Below are 24,890 nucleotides of genomic sequence, written 5' to 3' on the forward strand. Positions count from 1 at the left end.
GGACACACAATTGAGGTAATTAAGGCGTAAAGGCTGATTTCCCCTTCGAAAAGCAGCGTGTATTCAACAAACTAAAGCAAATCACCCAGGGATTTCTTGTAGAGCAAATGTAGCATAACGACTTGTTCTAATAACTTATGTGTATATCATCATGAACCGTGCTAGGTTGAAAAGAACCAAGATAAAATAGTTATTAAACGCCTTTCGCCGTCTGGTCGACTGAAGTGCCGATCTACATTGGGTGCCCGGCTCAGTCACCTGAAAGCACAACAAATACAGGCACAATATTAGTAACTAGCTTTCGTTGGCAATCACATACAGATCAACAAAACCCTACAAATAAATATCAATCGAATGCAAAAACAATAGCACGTAGGCGATCTTGCTTAGCCGATTTGTTCAACTCAAGCATGCACACTCAAGCTAGCTCATATCTGTGCAGTTTATTGGCCACAAATATACTGTTTGAAGGCGGTGACAAATGAGATGATAATTTTTTTAACAAAACACGTGGTTCTTGAAAGACATTGCAGATCACTGCGGGCTATTGGTAAGTCAATGCAATCAACAACAATGAGGGGTGCCTCACATCTATATTTATTGTTCGAAAGTAATCCAATACATTAGTCTTCAACGCAACTATCTACTACGACTCATTATCTCAACCCACTATCAAACACACAACAAAGACAATAGTGTGGGAGTAAACAGATAGCTAACCGTATTCTGCTAAACGAAACTTGATTTCTTGCTTTTGCTATCATGAAATCTATACATTTATCTATGAGAAATCGGAAAGATATTAACAACTATGAACTGATTGACCAACTCAAAAGGAAAACCATTTATAGAAATCAAGCACAACTAATTATATAACTCAAGCAAATTTATACATCATCTCGCCCTACTTTGTGTTGATGAATCATTGCTAAGGGCAGACTCACAAAAGAAAAAATACTGACCCGATATACTCATAAGTTTCGTTTGATTCGTATAATAGCAGTCCCGAATTCATTCATCCATTGTGCTAAAGTGAACATGAATGACTCATTGAACAACAAAAAACTTACTTCAATTTCCAAACATTGCCCAAAACCACGAAATATCAATGCTGACCGAAACATTGTCGTTCATAAATTCAACCTCAATTACTAAATAATCACATTTCTTCTCAAAATCCACATTACATACAAGCAGGTGAGAAAATCAGTGAAAAAACAAATAACAAATTAACTAGCAGGGATTATCAGATTTTGGATCAATGAATGATTGAGAAATTAATTAAACTAAACTTAAGTTAGGGAGAAATTTTTCACGATATTAGGGTTTCAGATGCGTACTTCTTCTTATGCCTCTGCACGAACGGAGAATTCTTCGCGTCCTCCTCTGCAAAATTTGTGCAGCCCCAAATCAGTCCAAACAAAATCTAGCTTACTGAAAATGCATTTACATATGCAAATATACATATATACATATATCTTTATATCTATATATGCGTATATGTTCACAGATAGATATAGAAATGGTCAGATGGAGTACCGGTGAGACCGAGAGAGAACTTGGTGATGAGCGTGCCGGTGATGGCGAAACCGACCAGGAACGGCCAGTTCCGTTTCCACTCGCGCTTGAAGAACACCGGCCATGGATCGAACTTTCGCATCTTTTGATTTTCCTTTCTTTTCTCTCTAACCAAACAGGAAGGAGCCGAAACGCAAACTCTGGTTGTAAACCGGCAGTTTTGGTACGAAGGCAAAAGCCAAGAGGGGTATGTGACAAAATGTCTTTTATATCTCCGTAGGCTTGGGTTTTTGGTTAATATTTCAAACATTTTTCGCTTCGTTTACTAATTTGTAATAGGAAATGAAAAATGATATGTTAATTAGAGATTACTTATGTATTTATTAGTTACGGATAAATCAAAACACACATTAAAGGTGTCAAATGGACGGATCAGAACGAATACACTACCCCACTTAAATAAAACACGGCACGACACGATTTGTAAGACATAAGCAATGTAGGCCTAAGATCTAGGTCCAAGGAGCCGACTAGCCCATAGCCTGTATGGCTCATCATGGGTCAAGCACGACCTGCGACCCTAACCCATTTTGAATAATCTCATTTACTTAAATTTTTTTCAATTACAAACATACATTTTAAGGTTAGTAAGACTTAATATTAGTGATATTTAACTTAATAACATATTCAAAATAAGGTTTTTTTTGTAAATAACTACAGTTTGTTTTGTGAAAGTTGGCCCGTTTAGTGACTCGACCCAACATGGTCCAGGTTTTAATGGAGCAGGGCCGCGGGTGAGGCTAGACTTAATGTTGTAGTAAGTGGGCCAAACAAAATATAATTCGTTTATTAAATGGGCTGCCCAAGTACGGTCAAACTCATCTTTAACACAGAGCCTCTACAAGCTAGAGAATTCAACGCCTTATTTTAGGAACCGGATTCCCACCGGATCCCAATAATCTGAGCTTAAGGATCAAATGATCCAGGCCGTTGAAATTTGATACAACGACTACAAACAGGAGGTCCTTCTAAAAGTTATAATAATTGTAGCTGTTAGATCAAATTTCAACGGTCCGGATCAAATGATCATTGGGGTCAGATTATTGGGATCCAAAGAGGATCCGATTCCCTTATTTTAAAGGAATTGGACTCTTCGTCCGGGGTAGTATTCTCATGGGCATTTTACTAATCAAATTGGATTTCAATTTCGATTTCGATTGTGTTAAATTAGTAAACAGCTTATACAAGTTAATATATCTCATATTTTGATACCAAATTATCTTGTAACAACTTTAATGAAAATTTGGACTGTAATTTTACATAGATTTAGTTCTAATCACGACGCAATAAACATGCCATGTGATTACTTTTTTATTTTTTTATTTTTTATACATGTAATGTTAGTGATTCTGTTAACTGGTCCACAAGCTATCAGAGAGCTCGATTCTGTTAGCTGGTCCACAAGCTCTGAATGATGCTTTGTGCATCACCTTGGACTCAGTATGGTTCTTAAGCACCCAGGAAGAAAGCAATGCAATCATGGGTCTGATTGAGAAGATCGTCGCCAATGGTGCACATGACTTTGGCTCAGCTGTTGTGAGGACTTCATTTATGGCATCGTGTGTCCAAGCTTTTCATGGCCGAACGACAAGTACTATTGCATGTGCAGTCACTGAAATGGCTCAAAGGTTACATGATTTTGTCCTGGAATGCGATGGTCATGTGTTATTAGAGGGAGAACCTATTGCTAAGGAAATTCATGAGTTTATTGAATGGATAGGGCCAGGCTTCAATTTTAGTGGTCATCAGGGTAATAAGGATAGAGCTAATTACAACTTACAGGCTGATGAGATCCAACTTCAGTTATCGGCATTGAAAACCTTTCTAGATCTTGCTGGTAACCAGCTTACATCAAAAGACTTCTCAATGGCCTTCTATGCTGCTTGCCGTCCCCTATATTTATCCTATATTTATACTCTAGGTTTGGTACTTTGGAATGTCTTGTGGAAGAGGGTAATAACATGGATTTCAGGACCCCTCTGGTGGGAGCTGCTAAGAGCGGCTGTAAGCCAGTGGTTGAGTGGTTTGTAAAAATGGGTTGCCACACAGAACTGTGCATTGCTCTGGTAGGTGCAACTATTAGCAACCAAGCTGATGTTGCAGCCTATCTCCTTCATCAACTTCCTGATGATCTCCTTGCACAACGAAGCTTTAATATTCTCAAGGCTGCTGGTACAGTAGGCGGTGTAAATTCTCTTAAAGGTGTTGCATTTCTTCTTGGTTCTGATTTCTTAGGTGACCCTGCAACTACTTATACTGTTGCGGACACATTTGCTCGGTCTTGTGATGATGATGATGCTAATCCTGAGCTAAGGGCGTTTCTTCAGGAGCATTGGTCAGAAAGAGCTTTCTCAGACGGAATACGGCAAGGACAAGAACATTACATGAACATTGTGAGGGTTTTAAAGTGGGGTGAATCTCCCATCTGCTTGGCTGTTCTACCCCCTGAGTTGAGGATAGCCATTGCTTACCTGCGACTATATAGGGAGTGTGTCACTGCAGCAGGCAGCCGTTTGGTGTTGCAAAGGTTGAGAGGGCAGCTTGTTGAAGCTGTGAGAAGGCTTGGTGGTGGAGTGTTAGATGGGGTGACCCAGTGCAGGGAGCTCTTAGCTGTTTTGGAGAAGCGTCTTCCTCAATTCACTTCTTAATTAGCAAGATCTGTACTTTTTTCGGATTCTCGTTTCATCGCCAACGGAAGTATGTAGTGGTAGTAACTAACAACAAATTTAGCTAGGGTCAGGATACAAAGCTACAAGGTTCCAAATGTTCTTTGCAACATATAAGATTGCCTTATATTTTAGTATATCTTCACGTTTCCTTCTCCCTATTAAATTTTCACTCTTTCTCGTGGCAATTTAAATTTCAATGCATATTTCGAATGCCTTACAACCCAGTACAACACATGAATTATTATTAATTTTTTGTTTCACACATGTTCAGGTTTTAAACATCATCTTTGAGGAGAGGATTTTCTATGGTGTTCCAGAGTGAGGAGTAGGATTCTTATGCTTTCACAAGTTTTGTCCGAGCAAAATTCTAAATCATGTGTATAATAGTTATGATTTTATACGTGCGCTGTTTGGCGGATATCACCGTAAATGATTGGGGTTGAATTGTTGTTTTATTAATAACTGCATCTCCAAATTATCGAACCATCAACAAACAGCGATCACGACATTGATCAATTAAATTGAAATAGTCAAGTCAAAACCAAGCCTTAACATGATGCCATGTTATTAATGGAAGGAAGATCAAAATTACACTAGTACACACTCTCCTGCTACAAAAGATGGGCTGAAAATTTGCCATAAGACAATCCCCCACTAAGTACTCACCTGAAACGCAGAAAACACCCCAGAAACACACAAACCTTCAACCTCATACAACCATGGCTGGACCACGGAGAAGCAAAACCCTAGATAAACCGAATCAGTAGAAGTCGCCCGTTTTGCACCCAGGGAAATGGGCGCCTCCCACCCATATGTTTCCCTCGATCGATTTTCTCACGTTCAATCCGAACAATTTTGGATTGTCCCTCAAAAGATCTGCTGCTTCTTGATTTAAGGGGTCCTCGTGGTTAGGTTCCTGCATAAAGAAATGCAGGATTTGAGTCCACAAAAGGTACACATCCAAATAAAACCTAGTAACAACAAAACGGATAATTTGTTTGAGGTCACCAAATATTTTGTGTTATGATTGGAGATACCGTGAATAGGTGATACAATCCGTAAATAACAGTGTTTATATTCAAGACAGGTTTCCAGTCTTCCCGAAGAATGTTGAGGCAAGTGTTTCCTTCTAAGTCGATGTTGGGATGGTAGATCTGCACAGATGGTATGCATTATACAACACCAGATATATATATATATATATATATATATATATATATATTATGGTTTGGATCGTAAGTTGGTAACCAATAGACTCGAAAGTTAAGTTCCGATATAACTTAGGTTTCGTTACCTTGGTTTTGCACTTGACCTTCGGAGGCTCGTGAGGGTAGACTGCGGGAACTTTAAATGAGAAGACAAACCCACCACCCCTACGAAAAGAGGTAGAAAATGTCGGATTCAGCAAGATGACATCTAAGTTGCAAAATCCAAACAACGTATAGAGAGCCAAATTAAGCTTCAGATCAAAGGTTACTTACATGTAATATCCCCGATAAGGTGTAATGGTGATCTCAAAGTCCATCAAATCATCCTTTCCATTGGGGAATGAAATCTTGCATTCTTCTGGCATGTTCAACTCACTTATATCTACAAGACAACAACATAAAACAATTGAAGGACGACGACAACAACAACAACTCAAAGTCAACAACAACAACAATAAAGCCTTTTCCTACTAAGTGAGGTCGGCTATATGAATCCTAAAACGTCATTACACTCGGTTCTGTGTCATAATACAATTGAAGCAGTGGTTGAAGGAATTAAAATAAACACTGAAACCTTGCCCTTACGTACGTTGCAGTTAAACGTGTGTTTAGGAACTTAACATGCATTCAAGAGTATAACTTTGTACCACATTGCAGCAAATCATAACATATTTACGTCCTAAAATCGTATTTACCTCTATGAAGACGCAATTCTCCTGCACTTTGCTTCTTTACGAGACCATTCTCCTTTGCATTTTCAGCTGTTTCCTTTTGCTTTTCTTTCACTTTAAACAACCTGATCATGGTTTCTGTGATTAAAAGAAAAGCACACATTTAAAACAGATAATAAGATGAACCATACATGTCTGTTGTAAGTGTAAACAATTCGTGAACAAAAACATCGAAGAAAACCTGCTCGACGAAATGCCGCAGAAAAGCAAAAGGAAGGGAAATGGAATGGGAAAGCAAAGACGGGAGAGACACAATGAAGACGGACAAGGAATGAAATGGATTTATAGTCTTCCTTTCTTCTCTATTCTTGTCTTCCTGCTACTTGTTCGCGTGCCCACAGGCTTCCCTTTCCAAAATACGAATCATATTAACGACATGTCGTCGGCTGTATCTGGAAAACAAAAAACACTTTATTTATTTTTTTATTTTTTATTTTTGGTAAATTGCATGTCCAATTTAATTACGTCGAAAATACTGACACTTTAAGTCCATAACTTTATTTCTACACTTAATATTTAACTACATGCAAAGCTCATGAAAGCTGAAAAAATGGAGATAATCGACCCAATGATATCATCGTTTAAGATAGGTGCATTTTAATACTTTAATTATTTCTATACCCCACATTATATTCTCACCTACCATAAAAAATTAAAAAACTAAAATCCTATTAATCCACCCCAATTATTCCTAAAATAACCTCAAATATCTAAATCCTTTTTTTTTTTTCACCCCAACTGCATCATCAGTCGAACGGCCTCAATTTGAAGCTAGTTGACGTTGGTCCAAATGCCAAATTGCTTGAATTTCCAATAAACAGATTATAATTATAAAAGGATGGTGAAGATATGAATCAAATTTGAAAGAGAGAACATTACTTGGTAAAGGAGGTGATAGGTGATGTTGGTAGAGAGGATTTGGGCCTTATCATCATTCGATTTGCATGCAGTAGATGTAGATGGAATTTCACGGAGAGAGCCTATCATGTCCAATGGCAACTGTTAAACAGTCTTTTGGTTGACAAAGAGAGTTATTTTAATAAGTAGTTTAAATTTATGTAAAAGAAAAATTATCAAAACAAAAAAAAAAAGTAAATTACACTTTACCACCTCAGGTTTAGGGTCGATTTCAATTCCTTACAACATCTTTAAAACATTTCACTTTCATACCTCAAGTACTATTTTATTTCAATATAATACCTCCGTTACATTTTCCATCCATTGATCCGTTAAATGCTGACATGGCTACCACATTTATACCATGTGGTTGCCAAATGTCTGCTACGTGGCAAAAAAAAAATTTAATTTTTTTTTAAAAAAACCTTAATCTTCTAAATTAAAAAAAAACAAAAAAAAAAATCAAAAACAAAAGCTGAACCCGCAACCCCCATCCCACCTTCCCACATTTTCCAATTCTCATTTTTCTCTCCTCTCTCTCTCTCTCTCTCTCTCTCTCTCTCCCAAATTGTAACCCCAAACATAAAACAAGGCTTTGAGAAACCTTGTCTGCAACAACAGTTTGGAAAAAAAATCAAATGGCTTCTTCACAAAACTAGCCCAAGCAAGAAGTTTGAAACAGGATTTGGGTTAATCAACGAAATTGGCTTTTGCATTTGAATTTTCATTTGAAATCTTCGTAAACCTTACACACCCAACATCTAAAATTATCTTTAGATCCAAACCATCCTCCATCTGAACATTAAGTGTAACCACATCTCCGGCCCCATTCTGGACCTCTCCAACTTTATCGCCCCCAAACTCCTATTCCTTTCCTACAACAAACTCTCCAGTGACTTTCCTGCCTCCATAGCTTCTCTCTTCCGTCTTTACCGCCTCGATCTGGTCCTCCAACAACTTATCCGGCGATATTCCCGCAAAGGTGAACCATTTGACCCATCTCCTCACTCTCCGGCTCAAGGCGAACCCTTTTTTTGGTTCGATTTCAAGTCTGATCATGTGTGAATCTGTAACACCAACTGAAGTTTGCAGATTTGCGCCCACATAAGGTGATTCGACGAGGCTGCTGGAGTGGGAGGGCCAGTAGGCGGCAAAGGGAGCATTGAGGTTGACGGAGATGTGGCTGGGGATCGGCACATGAAATTAGAGTGTTTAAGAATGACGAGCAAGAAGAGGGATGGATGAGGGATATGGGATTTGGGTTTTGCTAGGGGGGTTGGGGGGGATTTGGGTTTTTTCTTTTTGTTCAAGGTTCTTGGGGTGGGGGGTGGGGTGATAGGATTTGGATTTTCTTTTTTTTTTTTTTTTTTTAATTTAGAAGATTAAGGTTTTTTTTTTTTTTTTTAAGTTATAAAAAAAAAAAAATTTGCTGCATGGCGCACATTTGGCAGCCACGTCAGCACTTAATAGGTCAACAGATGGAAAATGTAACGGAGGTATTATATTAAAATAAAATAGTACTTGAGGTATGAAAATGAAATGTTTTAAAGATGTTATAAGGAATTGAAATTGACCCCAAACCTGAGATGGTAAAATGTAATTTACCCAAAAAAAAAAAAAAGATTCAAATATCTTTAAATTTATGTTTTAAATCGTTGATTACAAGTGTTTAAATATGAATTAGGATTATTAAACAAAATGGTCCCTGAGATTGTCCACCATCCATGATTTTGGTTCTTCCGTTAAAAACGATTTTGGGCAATTTTCAAAGCTTTGTAACTCAATCGTTTCTTAACCAAATTCGACCCATAATATATCTAAATGAAAATAGGAAAGTGTAGAATAAGATTAGACCTATTTGGAAGTCCAATGGTTGCCATAGATAGTCGGAAAATAGGCTGAAAGGTGACTGGTCCGCGGGAAAACTGGAAAATTCGCCGGAAACTGGGTAAACTTTAAACGTTCATAACTTCTTCAATACTCAACCAAATCGAGTGATTCAAAAACGAAAATAATACTTCTTGATGAGACAAAGAGAATAGTACCTTTTTCGAAGGCTAACTCGCCGTGGTTTGGTCGGACAACGGCTCAAAAGTGGCTAACCATTTTCGAGTTAGCCACTTTCGAGCAATTTTCCAGCCAAACCACGACGAGTTAGTAGTAAAGAAAGATACCATTCTCTTCGTCTTATTTAGAAGTATGATTTTCATTTTTGAATCACTCATTTCGTTGAGTATTGAAGAAGTTATGAACGATTAAAGTTTACCCAGTTTCCGGCGAATTTTCCAGTTTTCTCTCGGACCAGTCACCTTTCAGGCTATTTTCCGGCCATCTTCGGCAATCATTGGCTTCCAAATAGATATAATCTTGTTATACATTTTCTTATTTTCATTTTGATATATTATGGATCAAATTTGGTTAAGAATCGATTGAGTTACGAAGCTTTGAAAATTGCCTAAAGAGTTTATAACGGAATGACCAAAATCATGGATGGTGGACAATCTTAGGGACCATTTCTATTCATTTTCAATCTCAGAGACCATTTTGTATAATAACCCTATGAATTATAATAGATTTTGCACTAAAAAAAATATTTTGAAGAATATGAATATGATAGTTTGTCGTAATTGTAGGAGAAATAAAAGAGAAATTAACAAATAGGCACAAAAATGATTCAAATTCCTAGAGTGCCAGAAAGTCAAGTTGATCTTGCTTTTGTTCTCTTTGCTCTTTAGAAAAGGGTTTCTATGAACAAGGAAGAAGGCACGTCTTTAGCTCCGGTGGTTGAAAAAAAAAATCTCATGCGAGAGGAAAACCATTCTCATTACCGTGGTGGGGTTTACCGTGCGGTTGTGTCTAGAGAGAGTGTGACAATCAATTACACTAAACCATTCGAAAAGGATGGGCAATGAAAGTTAGCCCCAAGAATTTGAATCATTTTTGTTGTTTCTCTTACCACTACAACAAACTATCATATTCATCTTCTTCAAAATACATTTTTTCGTGCGTGGAGCTCGACTCGTTTTCTGAGCACCTGGGAGTCCGTCTCGTTTTGCGTGCGCACGACATGCCTCGTCTTATGTGCCTGTGTTCGCCTCGTTCTGCATGTGAAGTGTTGTGTGCTAGAATCTCGTCCCTTTTTGCTTCCACGATGCTTACGTCATTTTGGCGTGCACGGAGCCAACCTCGTTTTTCGCGCGTAAGGCTGGCCTCGATTTGTGCGATGTATTCGACCTTATTTTCTGTGCACGGAGCTCACCTCATTTTGCATGCCAGAAGCACATCCTGTTTTTTGTGAACAGAGCCCATTTTGTTTTGCATGCCACGGTTTTGTCTCATTTTGCGTGAGCTGATTATGCCTTATTTTGAGTGAGTCGAGCCCGCTTAGCACCTATATTTTTTTTCACAAAAGTGCAAATTTTTTGTTTTCACAAAATATTTTTCCCGAGCATTAATTTAAACTTTTTAAGGATTTTGGAAGTAGTTTTACAGTTTATTGAGCAACAAATCTAAATTTAGTGGAATATTTGAGCCGAAAACTAAGAAAGTAAGTTAAAAGCATAGTAGCAAGGCCTAGAAGATTGTCAAATGGGGTTCTGCACTCAAGAATCTCAATGGAAAGTGTCACCTTAATTTTCAAAACTTTTTTTTTTTGAGATGAGTCTAGGGTATCCCTTGCATGTAGGCGAGGACTAATCCCTCGAGCTAGGTCGGACCTCATTCGTGGGGCAAGTTCTTCCAATGATGGCTGCTCCATTCACAAGGCTCAAACTCGAGACCTTACTTAAGGGGAACAAGCTCCTTACCTCTTGAACCACAAGCATTGGTTAATTTTCAAAACTTCACAACGAGGCAAAAATGAAAATAAATTGATTGAACGGTGATTTATGTATGAATGTGCAAAATCGATTGAAAACCGTGAATATTTATCAACGTTTCTTTTGTAAGAAATGCAAATTTTGTATTTTCCAAAAATATTTTCCGTGAGCATTAAGGAAATCTTTATAATGTATTCGATTTACTAAGCAACAAGTGTATATTTAGTAGAATATTTAAGCCCAAAAGTGAAAAATTAGTGAATAATATAGAGATGTTAAAATTTATATTTAGTGTATATTTTTTATTTTTTAATTTTTTTAAATTAGAGATGTTAATATCACCTGTCGTTGAGGTAAACAAAAAACAGCAAAAATTTGTTTTGTTAAATAGCCTTTCATCGTCTTCTTATTGACAATGAGGATTATTTTAATATGTAGTTTTGTAAGATCCCACATCGCCTAGGGGAGTGATCCTTACATGTATATTCTCATCCCTACCTAGCACGAGACCTTTTGGGAGCTCATTGGCTTCGGGTTCCGTAGGAACTCCGAAGTTAAGCGAGTAACACGCGAGAGCATTCCCAGGATAAGTGACCCATCGAGAAGTTCTCGTGTGACTTCCCATAAACAAAACCGTGAGGGCGTGGTCGGGGCCCAAAGCGGACAATATCGTGCTACGGTGGTGGAGCGGGCCTGGGAACTGGTCCCCCCCGGGCGGGGATGTGACAAGTTTAAATTTAGGTAAAAGAAAAATTATCAAAAAAAAAAAAAAGGTTCAAATATCTTTAAATTTATGTTTTAAATTGTTGATTACAAATGTTTAAATACGAATTATAATAGATTTTGTATAGAAAAAAAATATTTTGAAGAACATGTATATGATAGTTTGTTGTAATCATGGGAGAAATAAAAGAGAATTAACAAAAAAGCACAAAAATGATTCAAATTCCTAAGATGCCAGAAAGTAATAATTTGAAAATAATTAAAGTAGTGATAATTCGAAAAACTTATTTTTACACTTATTTCGAAAGCCCTTTTATTCATACGTAACTAGCAACATGTCTACACACTTTGTGTGTGTGTGAAATTTTTTTGTTTTTGATTTTAAAATGAAAATGAAGGGGAGAGAGAGAGAGAACATGAGAGTGGAAATAAATGTTTTTATTTTTTGTTTCTTTAATATTTGATATATGCTGATCACACGTGGATGAAACTTTAATAAATAAAAAAATTTAGTTTTGGTGAAATTACATTATTGTCTATAATTTTTTATGTGATAAAAGACTAAATAGTTTTTTCATCATATTTTGTTTGACAAAGAAAATCTATTAATATGTAATTTATATAAATAGACATATAATTTGTGACGTTACACGATTATAATCAGCTCAAATTTATAGTTAGTAGCTATTTACACGAAATTTATAAGCCACCGCCAATTATTTGGCAGGCAAAAACGGTAATTTCAAAATAGCGGGAAACTCCCTTCAAAATTTCCAGATTCCTCGATTCAAATCCCGCCCAAAACGAAACCACGATCCGCGTCACGCATATGCTCAAACAACACGCACCGTCGATCTACACTTCATCAACGTCTCAAAATCACCCAAACTCAAAGCCGCGGATCGTCAGCTCTCACCCTTCCCCGCTATAAACCCAACTTTACCTGTCTCGCACCACAACTCACAACACACTTTACCCTCTCACCAAACTCTCATAAAACGACACCGTAATCATCGAAGATGTCAGGACGCGGAAAGGGAGGCAAAGGCCTGGGCAAGGGCGGAGCGAAACGGCACCGTAAGGTCCTCCGCGACAACATCCAGGGCATCACCAAGCCGGCAATTCGGAGGCTGGCCAGAAGAGGCGGGGTGAAGAGAATCAGCGGGCTAATCTACGAGGAGACCAGAGGCGTCCTCAAGATCTTCTTGGAGAACGTGATCCGTGACGCTGTGACGTACACCGAGCACGCCCGCCGGAAGACGGTCACCGCCATGGACGTCGTCTACGCTCTCAAGAGGCAGGGTAGGACCCTCTATGGATTCGGGGGTTAACTTTGTGAATTCAGTCGTCGGGTTTCGAATGGGTCGGAGTTTTAGATTCGGGTTGTAATTTGTCGCAGAAGTTTGGAAATTGAAAGGATCTTTTGTTTTTATTGGATTTAGCAAGTAGCACTAGGGTGCTTTGGTATGGAATACTAAACCAAAACTTTAGTCTTGATTCCCAAATTGAAATTTTTGATATTTCCAATTTCAAGTTTGATTTTAAACTAAATTTTTGGGAATTTTAATTTTTGGAAAATTTGAAATAGTTTTAGCATTTTGGGGAATTTTGAAATATTTTTGGGGTTTTGGGCTTTTTGATTTTTGGGCTATAATATTTGGTTGTGTAGTGTGCATTATATGAATTTTACAAGAACTAACATAACATCCAGGAGGACCTAATCAAAGAAAATAATTGTTCTGAAATGCAATATGCCATAGGAAATGCAACTTTGTATAACTTACTTCAATGGTGGGTTACGAGCTAAATTTCTCACCAAATTCAATCCAACCGAAGGGAAATTTTGGACGAAAAGCGAAATAGGAAAGTGAGGCTAGGTTTTGCCCAAAATTCAGCCCAAAAGTGGGTGTGGGCCCCACCAAAATGTTTGCTTTTTAATGTTTGGGCTCCAAACGCAACCTAACCCAACGCCCAATGCGCCTAACGTGCGAGCCTTCCTACCGCGAGGGACCTACCCATGTGGGCCTGTTGACCACGTTTTGCCTTGCATCCAACAGTCGTGATCATTAGGCTGTTGGTTAATCTAATGGCCTAGATTCAATTTTTTTTTGTTTTTATATTTATTTATTATTAAATCGAACGGTTGAAATCGAATATAATCAAATTTAATAGTAAAAAAAAAAGATCTAACGGCTAAAATAATTAAAAAAATATATTTAACTCAAAATTTATCCAAAAACTCTATAAATACCTGTGTATTTGTTCAATCATTCACACAAAACTCAATTTTCTCCTACAATTCTTCCAATTTATCTTTCTACCATTTCTTACCATATGTTTATATAGAGGATGATTGATCAAAGTTGAACGGTTGATGAATGTTGAAAGTTTGGTGTTGAACGTTTGGTGAATTGAAAGTTAGCCCAGTGTTGAAAGATTGGTAAAAGTTGAAGGTTTGCTTTGTGGAAAATTGAGTGATTTTTCAATATTTATTGGAATTTAAATTTTTTTAAATTAAAATGTTCATAAAATTAATTTACGGTTGTCTACATATTTATTTATTTATTTTAAATTAATTTAATAAAAAAATAGCCTAAGTTCATTCTTTAATAATCCTGAGCTAAAATTTTAGGTCAAAACGATTGGAGCAGAAAAGCTGTTTCTAAGCTAAAAGCTAATTTTCCTTGCTAAAAAATTTGGCTTTTAGCCCAACCATTAGAGATGGTCTAAGGATTGTGAAAGCAGCAAAGTGCCACCTACCAGAGGAATGACAACTTCATTGTATTAGTGTAGTGAAGGAAGGGTCCACCGTCGGAGAGAGACAACAACGGATGATTCGTGTGGTGGTGGGCCAGTGACTGATTGATTGGAGTTGGATTTGAGACAGAGCGGATGAGGAGAGGGCTGTCTCAGTGGCTAAGGCGTTGAGCTGAGAGACTGAGTGAGTGAGAAATGAAATCCAAAGTTTGAAACGTCACTCGAGTCCTCGAATGGGAGAAAGCATAACAAGGTATGGACGACATAGAGTAATTTGAAACAATCCAACAGTTCAAATTAACTCTAACTATAAGTAAAAATAATAATATATATTATTATCTGTGTAAATATATATATATAATAATAATAATTAAAAATATATATTTTCGGTTCGGTCTGGGAATACCGAAATATTGGGAAGACAATCCTAATTCCCATACTGAAATTTCGGTATTTTTTCGGGATAGCATACCGAAAATTTTGGGAAAATCGGTTCGGGACATTTTTGGTTTGGGATCAGTATTTTTTCAATTTGATTCGGGATTTTTGGGAATTTTTTCCTTGTTGACTTGTCGTTTACAACTGCGACCTGAATTAATTTTTACAGCAATTATTTAGATTTTTTTTTGAACAAATACTTTTTTTTTTAATTTAAATGGGTGGAGGAGCGGACCAAGTTTTAAAATGTGATAATAATAATATATTTTAATTTTGTATTTAGCGAGAATTGAAAATAATTTTTTTTATATATAAGTGAGGAAAAATATTATTAAAAGAATTTTAATGAAAAACTTTTAGTATTGTTTATTTTAACAAAAAATTATATTGTTATATTAAAAAGTTAATTTTGATATTATTTTATTTTGTTATTTTTGTTAAAATTTAAAGTTTTTAAATATTTTTAATTAGTTTTTCTTATTATTAAATTATAGTATTAAGTTGTTTTATAAATTCAGAAAAATGAATTTGGATCTTCGTTAGATCTTTTTTATAAGAATTTTGAAGATGTGTTGTGTTAATTATATTTATTTATTGTATATCGTATAATTAAAAATTATTATAAATATTTTAATTTAAAATTAATACAAATAATATTAGATAAAAACTAAATATACATAAATAGACACAACTTTGACCTCTCAATATTCCCATCAAAAAATCTGGAGGATTCTGTTGGCAAAAAAATGACAATAATCAGTTGCATTAAAAGAAAAAAAAAACATAAATGCTGTTATGTGGGCCTCGGCTGCAGTGTGACCGCTAAAAATTGACGTGGCAAAATCATTTGATGGGCCCCAATGAGGAATCCGACAAACCTGACCCCACCATCGTTGGCGGCACTTGAATGTTTTTAACCCCGTTGCAATCCCACTAAGTCGGCCGGGACGCCACAACCTCTCGTATGCCATCCCCCAAAGGCCAACGATTCCCAGGGGTAGTTTCGTGATTACCCTGATTCCGCCATGGGCATTCCCTGCGACGACATCGTCGTTATCAAGCCGGGGAAGGCTCCTGACGAGCCCTCCGTCCTCACCGTCAACTGTCCCGACAAGGCCGGCCTCGGCTGCGACCTCTGCCGAATCATCCTCCAGTTCGGCCTCTCCATTACCAAAGGAGGTAATTCAAATCTCCAATTTCAAATTCTGGCACCTGGGTTTTTGAGATTTTGAGATTTTTGGATGTTTTTGTTGCAGATTTCTCGACGGATGGAAGGTGGTGCTATATAGTGCTGTGGGTCGTCCCAAACCACGAATCCCTGAAGGTCGATTGGGAGAGGTTGAAGGATCGGCTCTCGTCCGCGTGCCCGTCGTCGCGCTTCTTCTCGTTTTATCTCAATCAAATCTCCAACGTCCCAACGCCCTCTCCGGTCTATCTGTTGAAGTTGTGGTGCCACGACCAGAGAGGCTCACTCCACGGTCAAAATCTCAACTTCTTCATTAATTTTTATTGGGGTTTCTATTTTGTTCTCGACTGTTGTTTGTTTTGTTTATATGGTTGAGTAATGAAGAAATTATGGTTGTTTTTGTGTAAATGTAGATGTTACCAAAGTGCTCTGTGAACTTGAAATTCTGATTCAGAGAGTGAAAGTGATGCCGACCCCGGATGGCCGAGTTTTGGACCTCTTCTTCATCACAGATTGCTTGTGAGTTTTTCGTGCGCCTTTTGAAAATTGCGTGTTGGTGTTGTGATTATTAATCTTAACAACCAACCACTTTTACTTCAACAATAGAATTTTTACTTTAGTATGCTTCACATTTAGGTGTCCATGATTGATTTTGAATAGTTGTCTGGTTTGCTAATTACGCTCGAGATATTGGAACCAGCTGCCAGTCTTAAGTTCTCGTGTTGGTTTATGACCCTTTTGAGTTAATCCCATATTTTAAGGGAATCTAGATGAATTCGGTTGGCAATACATTGGACGAATTATCCAATCTGGTTGTATTGTTGATCAAATTACATAAGTGAATTTGATGGCCCATGTGGCAATTTGGATTTGGATATTATATAACTTCCCCCACCTTATATGTCAAAATTTATTTATTCATTTTACTTTTGCTTTTTTTAATTTTTTTTAATTTTTTTAATTTTTATCTTCCTTATTACGTAGTTTGGTATTAAGGTAACCCACATTAACAAAAGAAATTGCATTAATGGCCCCAGTTAACAATACAAATTAATGAAATGCCTTCCCTTTAATCCTCATCAGCTTTGGCTGATCAATGGGAGTAATTTTTCTGCCAAAGCTAGCCTTTTTCTGTCCACTGTGGCAGTTGACATCTTGGTTGGAGATGCTCTTAACTGGGAGAACTGTGTATGTATTCTGGGTTGTCAATTTTTGCATTTCTTCTGTTAGTACTTTGAATTTTGGATATCATTCTTCCCAAACTTGGCTGATTCTTTTGAGTTTAATACCAATCGAATGTCCCAGCATTCACTTCATATGTCTAGTTTCTGAGAGTACATAATGTGGTGAAGAGTTGTAATTGCTCATACGTGTTGGTTATACCTTGGAGCGTTTATTAACCCCATTATTTGGTACCATTTACTTTCAGGGAGTTGTTACACACAAAACAGAGAAGAGACGACATAAGTGAGCATCTGATGGCTGCTTTAGGAGAGTATTGCATCACCTGTGAGCTTAAGTTGCCTGGACCTGAGTATGAAAGTCTGCAGGGGAATTCTTCTCTTCCACCAGCCATTGCTGACGAATTATTTAGCTATCAGCTGAAGGATGAGGAGGCTTATCCAAAAGCTCTCACCCGGAATATGGGAACGGTGAACAAGACCAGTATTACAGTGGATAATTCATTGAGCCCTGTTCATACGGTGCTGCAAATACAGTGTGTTGATCGGAATGGCCTCTTTTATGACATTCTGAGGACTTCCAAGGACTGCAATATTCAGGTACTTTTTCATGATGTCTTGAAATTCTGTTGTCCAAAATTTTTGGCTGCCTCGATACACCAGGACAGATTTCAGTCAGACGGCCACTTTCGTCTATGTTTCTTGAGTACCATTTGTTGGTTCTTGCATCTGTAAATATTTAAGGAAAAGAATCTTCAGTTTTCTTTTTTAGCGTTCATAACTCCCATTGGATATGACTTTTGTGTTTCGCTATTATATTTGCAATTAGCAGTTTACTGATGCAATTCTGTTGTTTCTCATTTAGATTGCCTATGGTAGATTCTCGTCACCTGTGAAAGGCTTCCGAAATTTGGACCTATTTATTCAGCAGACAAATGGAAAAAAGCTTGTTGATCCTGAAGTTCAGGTTGCATTGTGTAATCATTTAAAGAAGGAGATGGTTCACCCACTGCGAGTGATCGTTGCCAACAGGGGCCCAGAAACCGAACTCTTAGTTGCTAATCCAGTTGAGTTATCTGGAAAGGGGAGGCCCCTTGTATTCTACAATGTTACTCTAGCACTGAAACAATTGGGAGTATCTATTTTTGCGGTAAGAATTTGATGTGAGTTTCCTTTTCGTGGCATGCCCTCTAGCGTTTTCTCATTATTTCATTGTTGATTTGCAGGCTGAAATTGTAAGGAATTCAACTTCAGTTTGCCAGTGGGAAATCTACCGATTCCTTTTGGATGATAGCTGTGAATTTCCATTGGTAAGCAAACAAAATAGGAGTAATATTGTAGAGAGAGTTAGAAGAACCCTCATGGGCTGGTGAGCTGTTACATTTGCTCCCCTTTTGAGGATCGCATCCTCGAATTCTTTCCATCTTGTAAGGGTGCTGTACAGCAGTTCCGTCCAAATAGTTATAGTTATCTGCACTAGTGAAGTGTAGAATCTCTACTGACTATTTTAGGAGGAAGTTCGTGGTCGTGTACTAAGACTACTGTGAGACTGCAGAACTATGTTTTAGCTCGCAAGGCTTGCCGGCCTTAATATGTAACTTATGTTTTCTTAAAATCTCGAACATATATGAACTCCGTATGTTGTATTTTCATATTGAAGTGCTTATATCGAATGGAAATGTACTCTGGTTTTCGTAGTAACATGGTATGTGTTCATCTGAAGGTGATTATTTTGGCCGCTTTGGTGGTTATGTGCAGCTGCATATATAGAAATGCCACCTCTTGTGCTACCTTGCTTTCGGGCCGTTTGAATTGTGTGAAACTGAACTGAACTGAAACTGCTGATAGCCATTCATCTGAAAGTGATTACTTCGGCCGCTTTGGTATTTTCATCTTGAAGTGCTTATATGGAATGGAAATGTAAGCATATTCTTATTAGCATTCATATTTCTATTTATCACACCCAATTGCCTGCAAAGTTTTTAGGTTTTTCCTACGCTTCTTGTATGCTGTCACGTGTCTTTTCATGGACCACTTGCATTTTTATTAAAAAATTTCAATGTGCTTTTAATAGAAGTGCTTTTACTGACGTGCTTATATGCAGAAGTAATTTTTAGAAATGCATTTCTAAACAAGCCCAAATCCACATTGGCGTTTTTAGTACACTGAGTGATATTGCATTTTATGCGTGGAGTAATGCGAGGGAGATTAAATTTGTAAGCAAAGTTTTGAAAACTAAAGGATATGAAAGTTGATAATTGGTTTATTATTTACATTTAGATAGACGTGTTTATTCTTATTCGTGATACATCATTTAGTTTGTAAATTTCGTCCCTAAATTTAGTTTCCCTAGCATTACCCTTATGCATACGGTGAGGTAAAAATGGGTTCAGTTGAAAGTAACCTTAAAATTCCATCTAATTTTTTAGCTCATGATGCTTCTTCGAACTCGATTTGGTTCACTTAATCACTCACGACTCACCACACATTCTGTTGTCTCACTTTGCTACCTAGCATTCAAATCCGTTGAAAGATTTCTACAACTGTGTTGACGTGGGATGAATGAGACTTACTTTTATGGAAATAGTGCAAACAGGATCCTCTTGGTGAGGATTTTAAGAATTCGTAAATCGTGTTCATTCATCGTATATCGTGCGGTTAATTTTTATCAAATACTATTTGTATTTAATTTTAAATAAAAATATTTAAAATAATAAATTCTTGAAATTCTCACAAAAAGAATCCGACAAGAATTCGAATTCGAAATAGCTAAATGTCTATCACGTAGACACCAGGTGGCATGAAAGGACATATATTTACGATGCAATCCTTACTCATTAGCCTTTATTAAAAAAAGAAAAAAAAAACAAACAAAACAAAAAGCTTATTGGCTTTTTGGAGAAGTGCCAATTTGCAAACACAAAGCCAAACACAGCCTTACTTTGACCAAACATACACATGCCGGTAAACTGTGTCGTCGTACAAATCACGCTCATCCTCGTCGAGAACTGAAGCAATAAATAAGCTCTGCTCTCTCTGCTTTCAAATCCCCAAATTCTTCAATCTTAGGGTTTCCTCTTCGTCTTCTTCTTCTTACATCTCAACGTTTACCTCACACGAACTAGGTAATCACTCTTCCCTTACGCATATAAATATATATATACATATTGTATATATTTGCTTTTGAGTTTTGAGGAAATCGCTCTGTCATTGAATTTTCAGGAATTTTATCGATTTGTTTGTGTATGTAGAATATGATTTATTTTCTGTTCGTTTGTGTTGCTGAGAATACAGCAGACTGAGAATAAATTAAACTACTGATTTTTATTTTTTATTTGTTTGGAATTTAAAGTACTGAGAATACATCAGACGGAGAATATATCAGTCTGATTCATCAGACTGAGAATATATCTTTCATGGACTTAGGTTGTTAGTCTCGAATCGAATCGGAGACGCGGGCGTTTAAGAACGTTCAAGTTTTGGATACATTGTCAAGCGTTTGTAGTTGTAAACATGTTTGGGAACTTTGCCTTTGGATGTGTTTCATTTATTTGAGTTGCCAGTGTAGTTATAGCTCTTTTGGCTAAACACGCAGTTCCACTGGTTCCGTGTTGTCGGAAACTGAGTGATGGTTAACATTTTGTTGGGATGATTGGATGTGGTTCTAGTTTCATGTAGTTGGTTTTTGCGGTCGTGTTAGCAATTGCAATACTTCTTCTGGCAGGCACGTTGCTGCGCTCGCTAGCTTGTTCTTGTTTCGGTTCTTTTCTTATAAAGATATTTCGTTGAAGGTTTGGCTTGGTGGTCTCCAACATGAGCGTGAATAGAAGTCAAAGCCCAGAACTAGCCAAGAGATACCGCAGCAGAGAACGCGCATCTTACCGTGATGCTCCATATCCTAGTGAACGCCGCAGTTATAGGTATCTCGTTGAACGTTCTAACCTTTGTTTCCAGTGTGTTCGGTTTCATTTTGTCTTTTCTCGCTCTATGGTACTCATAGAGCAACTTGAGATGATTATGTAGCCATCCCTTGTGATGGTATGAGCTTTGGTGAAGTTTTTTGTATTTTCTATCATTTATTATTCTATATCTTTTGGATCTATATAGGATGTTCGTTGTTTTAGTATGTAGATTATTACGCGTCAAGAATTAAATTATAAAAGTATCCATATAGTTTTCGAGACAGATGACTTGCTAGACAAGAAATTGAAATGGAGATATAGTGCTGCCATCACAATATGTTAAAGTTAGCAAATTTATGAGACAGGATGCGAATTGAATTTGAAAAGTTAATAAGTTGGAACAATAATACCAAATACTTAATATTACTTAAAGGGTTAGGCACTTCCAAGCTTCGTCTTATTTTACGCTTGGTGTTGTTCATAATGATGTGGTAGCCTACTACAGAAATGGTGATTCTTACCTGGATTTTCATCGACTCTCCTCAGGAACTATCAAATCTGGTGCTAGTGTTTTGTCCTTTCCCCGTGTGTATTGTATTACTGGTTTAAAGTGGAAAAATCCTGTAAAACTATGCTCTGTTCTTGTGCCTGTAACATTTAATACTCAAAGAGATTTTGTTTTAACTTTTCAAGTTGACTTTAATTTCCATTGGCTGAAGTCCTCCTTTCTGATAATTATTCGATAGGTAACTATGTATAACGCACGCAAACTGATCTCTTGGTATTTGGACATAAAACTGAGATAATCTTTTGCTGCTTCATCTTCAATTTCGTGTCGTAATGATTATTCTGTTATTTTTCAGGCAAGATTGTCTTTGCAATAAATGTAAACGGCCAGGGCATTTTGCAAGGGATTGCCCGAATATGACTGTCTGCAACAACTGTGGACTTCCAGGGTGAGTTCTGCCGAACCCTTCATTTTCCGTACATGGTTTTAGAGTTAAAGAAAATAGGTTGCACGGAGGACTGCAAATCCTGATTTTCGTCTGTGAAATGTTTTTGATATTCAAATGCTGTATGTTTTATCAGCCACATTGCAGCAGAATGCAACTCAACAACTATGTGTTGGAACTGCAAGGAGCCTGGACATCTTGCAAACCAATGTTCTAATAATCCAGTCTGCCATATATGTAGTAAGAAAGGCCACCTGGCTCGCGATTGCTCGAACCCTAGTCCTTCATCCCACGATGCAAGGCTCTGCAACAACTGCTACAAACCGGGTCATATTGCTGTCAATTGCACAAACGAGAAGGCTTGCAATAACTGTCGGAAACCTGGACACCTTGCTCGTGACTGCCCCAACGAACCTGTTTGCCACACCTGCAACATATCAGGTCACGTGGCCCGCCATTGCGCCAAGTCAAGCCTAGCCCCAGACATCAGAGGCCCTTTCCGCGACATCACGTGCCGCAACTGCGGGCTGCCAGGCCATATCAGCCGAGAGTGCATATCGATTGTCATCTGCAACAATTGTGGTGGAATGGGTCACCAAGCTTATGAATGCCCTTCTGCGTTGATGATGTACGGTCGCGGCCTACGTAGGTAGTGAGCCGGAAGTTTCATATGCAGGATTTGCTTCTCACGTTACACTACAGTAATTATGGCTTTACTTATCCTAAGTCTTATAAGTAGTAAATGTACTGGGCTTTTAGTCAGACGCTCATTCTTTGTTGCAATATCTCAAACCCAATTCTTTGTGTGGAAGTTATGAAACTTTGGAAGAACTTATAAGTCGTCAGCTTACTCTCCTATTGTCAATCAGGCATTAAGATGTTGTTACGATGACATTCCTAGTTTTTTTAAAAATTATGAATTCTTAAGGGCCTGTTTGATACTCTACTTGAGTTCAACATTTTAAACTCAAAAACAATTTTTAAGTTTTAGGCCTTAAAAACTTGTTTGGTGGGATTGTTTTCAAAAACAACTTAATACTAACTTAAAAATATAATCTATTATTTAAAAACTTAAAAAGTGAGTTTTTAGAGTTTTTAAAGTTAAACTCACTCATTTCTTCTCTCCCTCCTCCCCTCTCACTCCAAATCTATCTCTCTCTTTTCTTCTTCTCTCCTTTTTTTTTTCTTTACCTTTTTCGTCTCTTCTCCAATACGTTTTCTTCATTTTCTTGATTCTTTTTCTCACTCCTCTTCCTCTCTATCTTGTCCTGATCCTCTCTTCTTTCTCATTTTGTTCAATCATCTCTTACTTTTTTTCTTCATCTCTCTCCTGTGATTCTCTCTTTTTAGACCTTTTTATCTAGTTTAAATCGCAAACCAATCAAATATTTTAGTCTTTAAAAAAAAATTATTTTCAAAAAATGTTTTTAATAAATGTTTAGAGAAATGATAAAAAAAATTAAATAAGATACTAAACAACTCATAAATGTTTTATAAGTAATCGGGTACTGTTTTCAAGGGAAAACGTCAACTTCGTCGAATATACTACTATTTTGAATGCCGGCCGGCTTCAACTACTTTGAAGTTTGAAGTCAACTCTCAAATGGTGGCTTCAATCCACCAATCAATCAATACCCCGCAGCTTTATATTTCTTCGACCTTACATTTTCTTGAGAGAGAGAGAGAGAGAGAAAGAGGGGAGATTTTCTAGATAGAGAGATGTGTACGTTAGAGAGGAAAGGCAACATCTTCATCCTAACGCTAACAGGCCCAGGAGAGCACAGGCTCAACCCCACTCTCATCGACTCAATCCGATCCGCTCTCAACCAAGTCCGAGCCGCCGTCACCACCACCGCCACGTCATCATCTCCCTCAGCCCTAATCACCACCGCACATGGCAAATTCTTCTCCAACGGCTACGATCTCTCTTGGGCCCAGTCCTCTCAATCCCGCAGAGAGCTCATGGACGCCAAGCTCCAGTCCCTTGTCGCCGATCTCATCTCCCTCCCGATGCCCACCATCGCCGCCGTCTCCGGCCACGCCTCCGCCGCCGGCTTCATCCTCGCTCTCAGCCACGACTACCTTCTCATGAGGAGGGACCGCGGCTTCATCTACATGAGCGAGCTCGACATCGAGCTTATTCTGCCACGCTGGTTCTTGGCACTGATCGAGAGCAAGGTCGGCTCGCCGGCGGCTCGGCGCGACTTGTTGCTCAGAGCCGATAAGGTGAAAGCCGACGTGGCAGTGGCGAAGGGGATTATCTACTCGGCGCACGATAGCGCGGAGGAGACCGTCGAGGCCGCGGCTAATTTGGGAGAGGAGTTGGTTCGGCGGAAGTGGAACGGACACGTGTACGCTCATATTCGGAAGGATATGTTGTCTGATGTTCTGGATGTGATCCGCGGAAATACTACTAGCAGAAAATCACGACTGTAGGTGATAATTTGGTTCGGGTCGGGTCTGTTATTGTTTTTGCTTGGCCGAAATTTGATTTGAGTTTTGTTGGGTTGAATAATTTAGTTGGATTTTTAACTTGTCAATCATATCATGTTTACCAATAAAAGATGGGATTAACATATTCTCTAGATCTTGATCAAATAAAATCAATGATTAGAATCATTCAATTTATTAATCTTCATATGAAGATTAAACTTATAAAAAATCGTTCGAATTGGAGATCGTTTAATTATTTTAAATGTATCAAATAAATAGAAAGTTTATCATGAGGATATTACCTATACAGACAAGCTATTCTATACATTTAAATGAGTTTTTACGTAGATGATCTTCTAATGAAGATTAAAAAAAATTAAACAATTCCGATTATAAAATTTATATGATCAAAATAC

General features: G+C 37.6%; 5 protein-coding genes and 2 pseudogenes across 5 annotated transcripts; 5 read left to right on the forward strand and 2 right to left on the reverse strand.

Annotated features, from left to right (window-relative positions):
* Positions 1 to 72: 72 nt before the first annotated feature.
* LOC137720477 (ATP synthase small subunit 6, mitochondrial-like) lies at positions 73 to 1,760 on the reverse strand. The gene is made up of 3 exons (XM_068459550.1): positions 1,540 to 1,760; positions 1,341 to 1,386; positions 73 to 258 (listed from the first exon to the last, which is right to left on the reverse strand). Exons 1-3 carry the CDS (start codon positions 1,658 to 1,660, stop codon positions 255 to 257), a joined length of 171 nt encoding a protein of 56 aa, XP_068315651.1. The 5' UTR covers positions 1,661 to 1,760; the 3' UTR covers positions 73 to 254.
* A 520-nt stretch (positions 1,761 to 2,280) lies between these two features.
* Positions 2,281 to 4,226, forward strand: LOC137719708 (ankyrin repeat protein SKIP35-like; annotated as a pseudogene).
* A 569-nt stretch (positions 4,227 to 4,795) lies between these two features.
* LOC137721408 (NEDD8-conjugating enzyme Ubc12-like) lies at positions 4,796 to 6,425 on the reverse strand (annotated as a pseudogene).
* Positions 6,426 to 12,527: 6,102 nt separating this feature from the next.
* LOC137719553 (histone H4) lies at positions 12,528 to 13,180 on the forward strand. The gene has a single exon (XM_068458587.1). It carries the CDS (start codon positions 12,644 to 12,646, stop codon positions 12,953 to 12,955), a length of 312 nt encoding a protein of 103 aa, XP_068314688.1. The 5' UTR covers positions 12,528 to 12,643; the 3' UTR covers positions 12,956 to 13,180.
* Positions 13,181 to 15,767: 2,587 nt separating this feature from the next.
* On the forward strand, positions 15,768 to 18,887 carry LOC137719554 (ACT domain-containing protein ACR9-like). The gene is made up of 6 exons (XM_068458588.1): positions 15,768 to 15,998; positions 16,076 to 16,297; positions 16,419 to 16,524; positions 17,435 to 17,786; positions 18,052 to 18,336; positions 18,413 to 18,887. Exons 1-6 carry the CDS (start codon positions 15,845 to 15,847, stop codon positions 18,557 to 18,559), a joined length of 1,266 nt encoding a protein of 421 aa, XP_068314689.1. The 5' UTR covers positions 15,768 to 15,844; the 3' UTR covers positions 18,560 to 18,887.
* A 1,277-nt stretch (positions 18,888 to 20,164) lies between these two features.
* LOC137719555 (zinc finger protein GIS2-like) lies at positions 20,165 to 22,931 on the forward strand. The gene is made up of 4 exons (XM_068458589.1): positions 20,165 to 20,311; positions 20,978 to 21,106; positions 21,952 to 22,044; positions 22,178 to 22,931. Exons 2-4 carry the CDS (start codon positions 21,000 to 21,002, stop codon positions 22,692 to 22,694), a joined length of 717 nt encoding a protein of 238 aa, XP_068314690.1. The 5' UTR covers positions 20,165 to 20,311; positions 20,978 to 20,999; the 3' UTR covers positions 22,695 to 22,931.
* A 707-nt stretch (positions 22,932 to 23,638) lies between these two features.
* LOC137721160 (enoyl-CoA delta isomerase 1, peroxisomal-like) lies at positions 23,639 to 24,727 on the forward strand. Its single transcript, XM_068460268.1, has one exon. The coding sequence runs from the start codon at positions 23,761 to 23,763 to the stop codon at positions 24,475 to 24,477; it is 717 nt and encodes a 238-aa protein (XP_068316369.1). The 5' UTR covers positions 23,639 to 23,760; the 3' UTR covers positions 24,478 to 24,727.
* The last annotated feature ends 163 nt before the right edge of the window (positions 24,728 to 24,890 follow it).

The sequence above is a fragment of the Pyrus communis genome, chromosome 16 (genome assembly GCF_963583255.1).
Source record: "Pyrus communis chromosome 16, drPyrComm1.1, whole genome shotgun sequence".
Classification (NCBI taxonomy): domain Eukaryota; kingdom Viridiplantae; phylum Streptophyta; class Magnoliopsida; order Rosales; family Rosaceae; genus Pyrus; species Pyrus communis.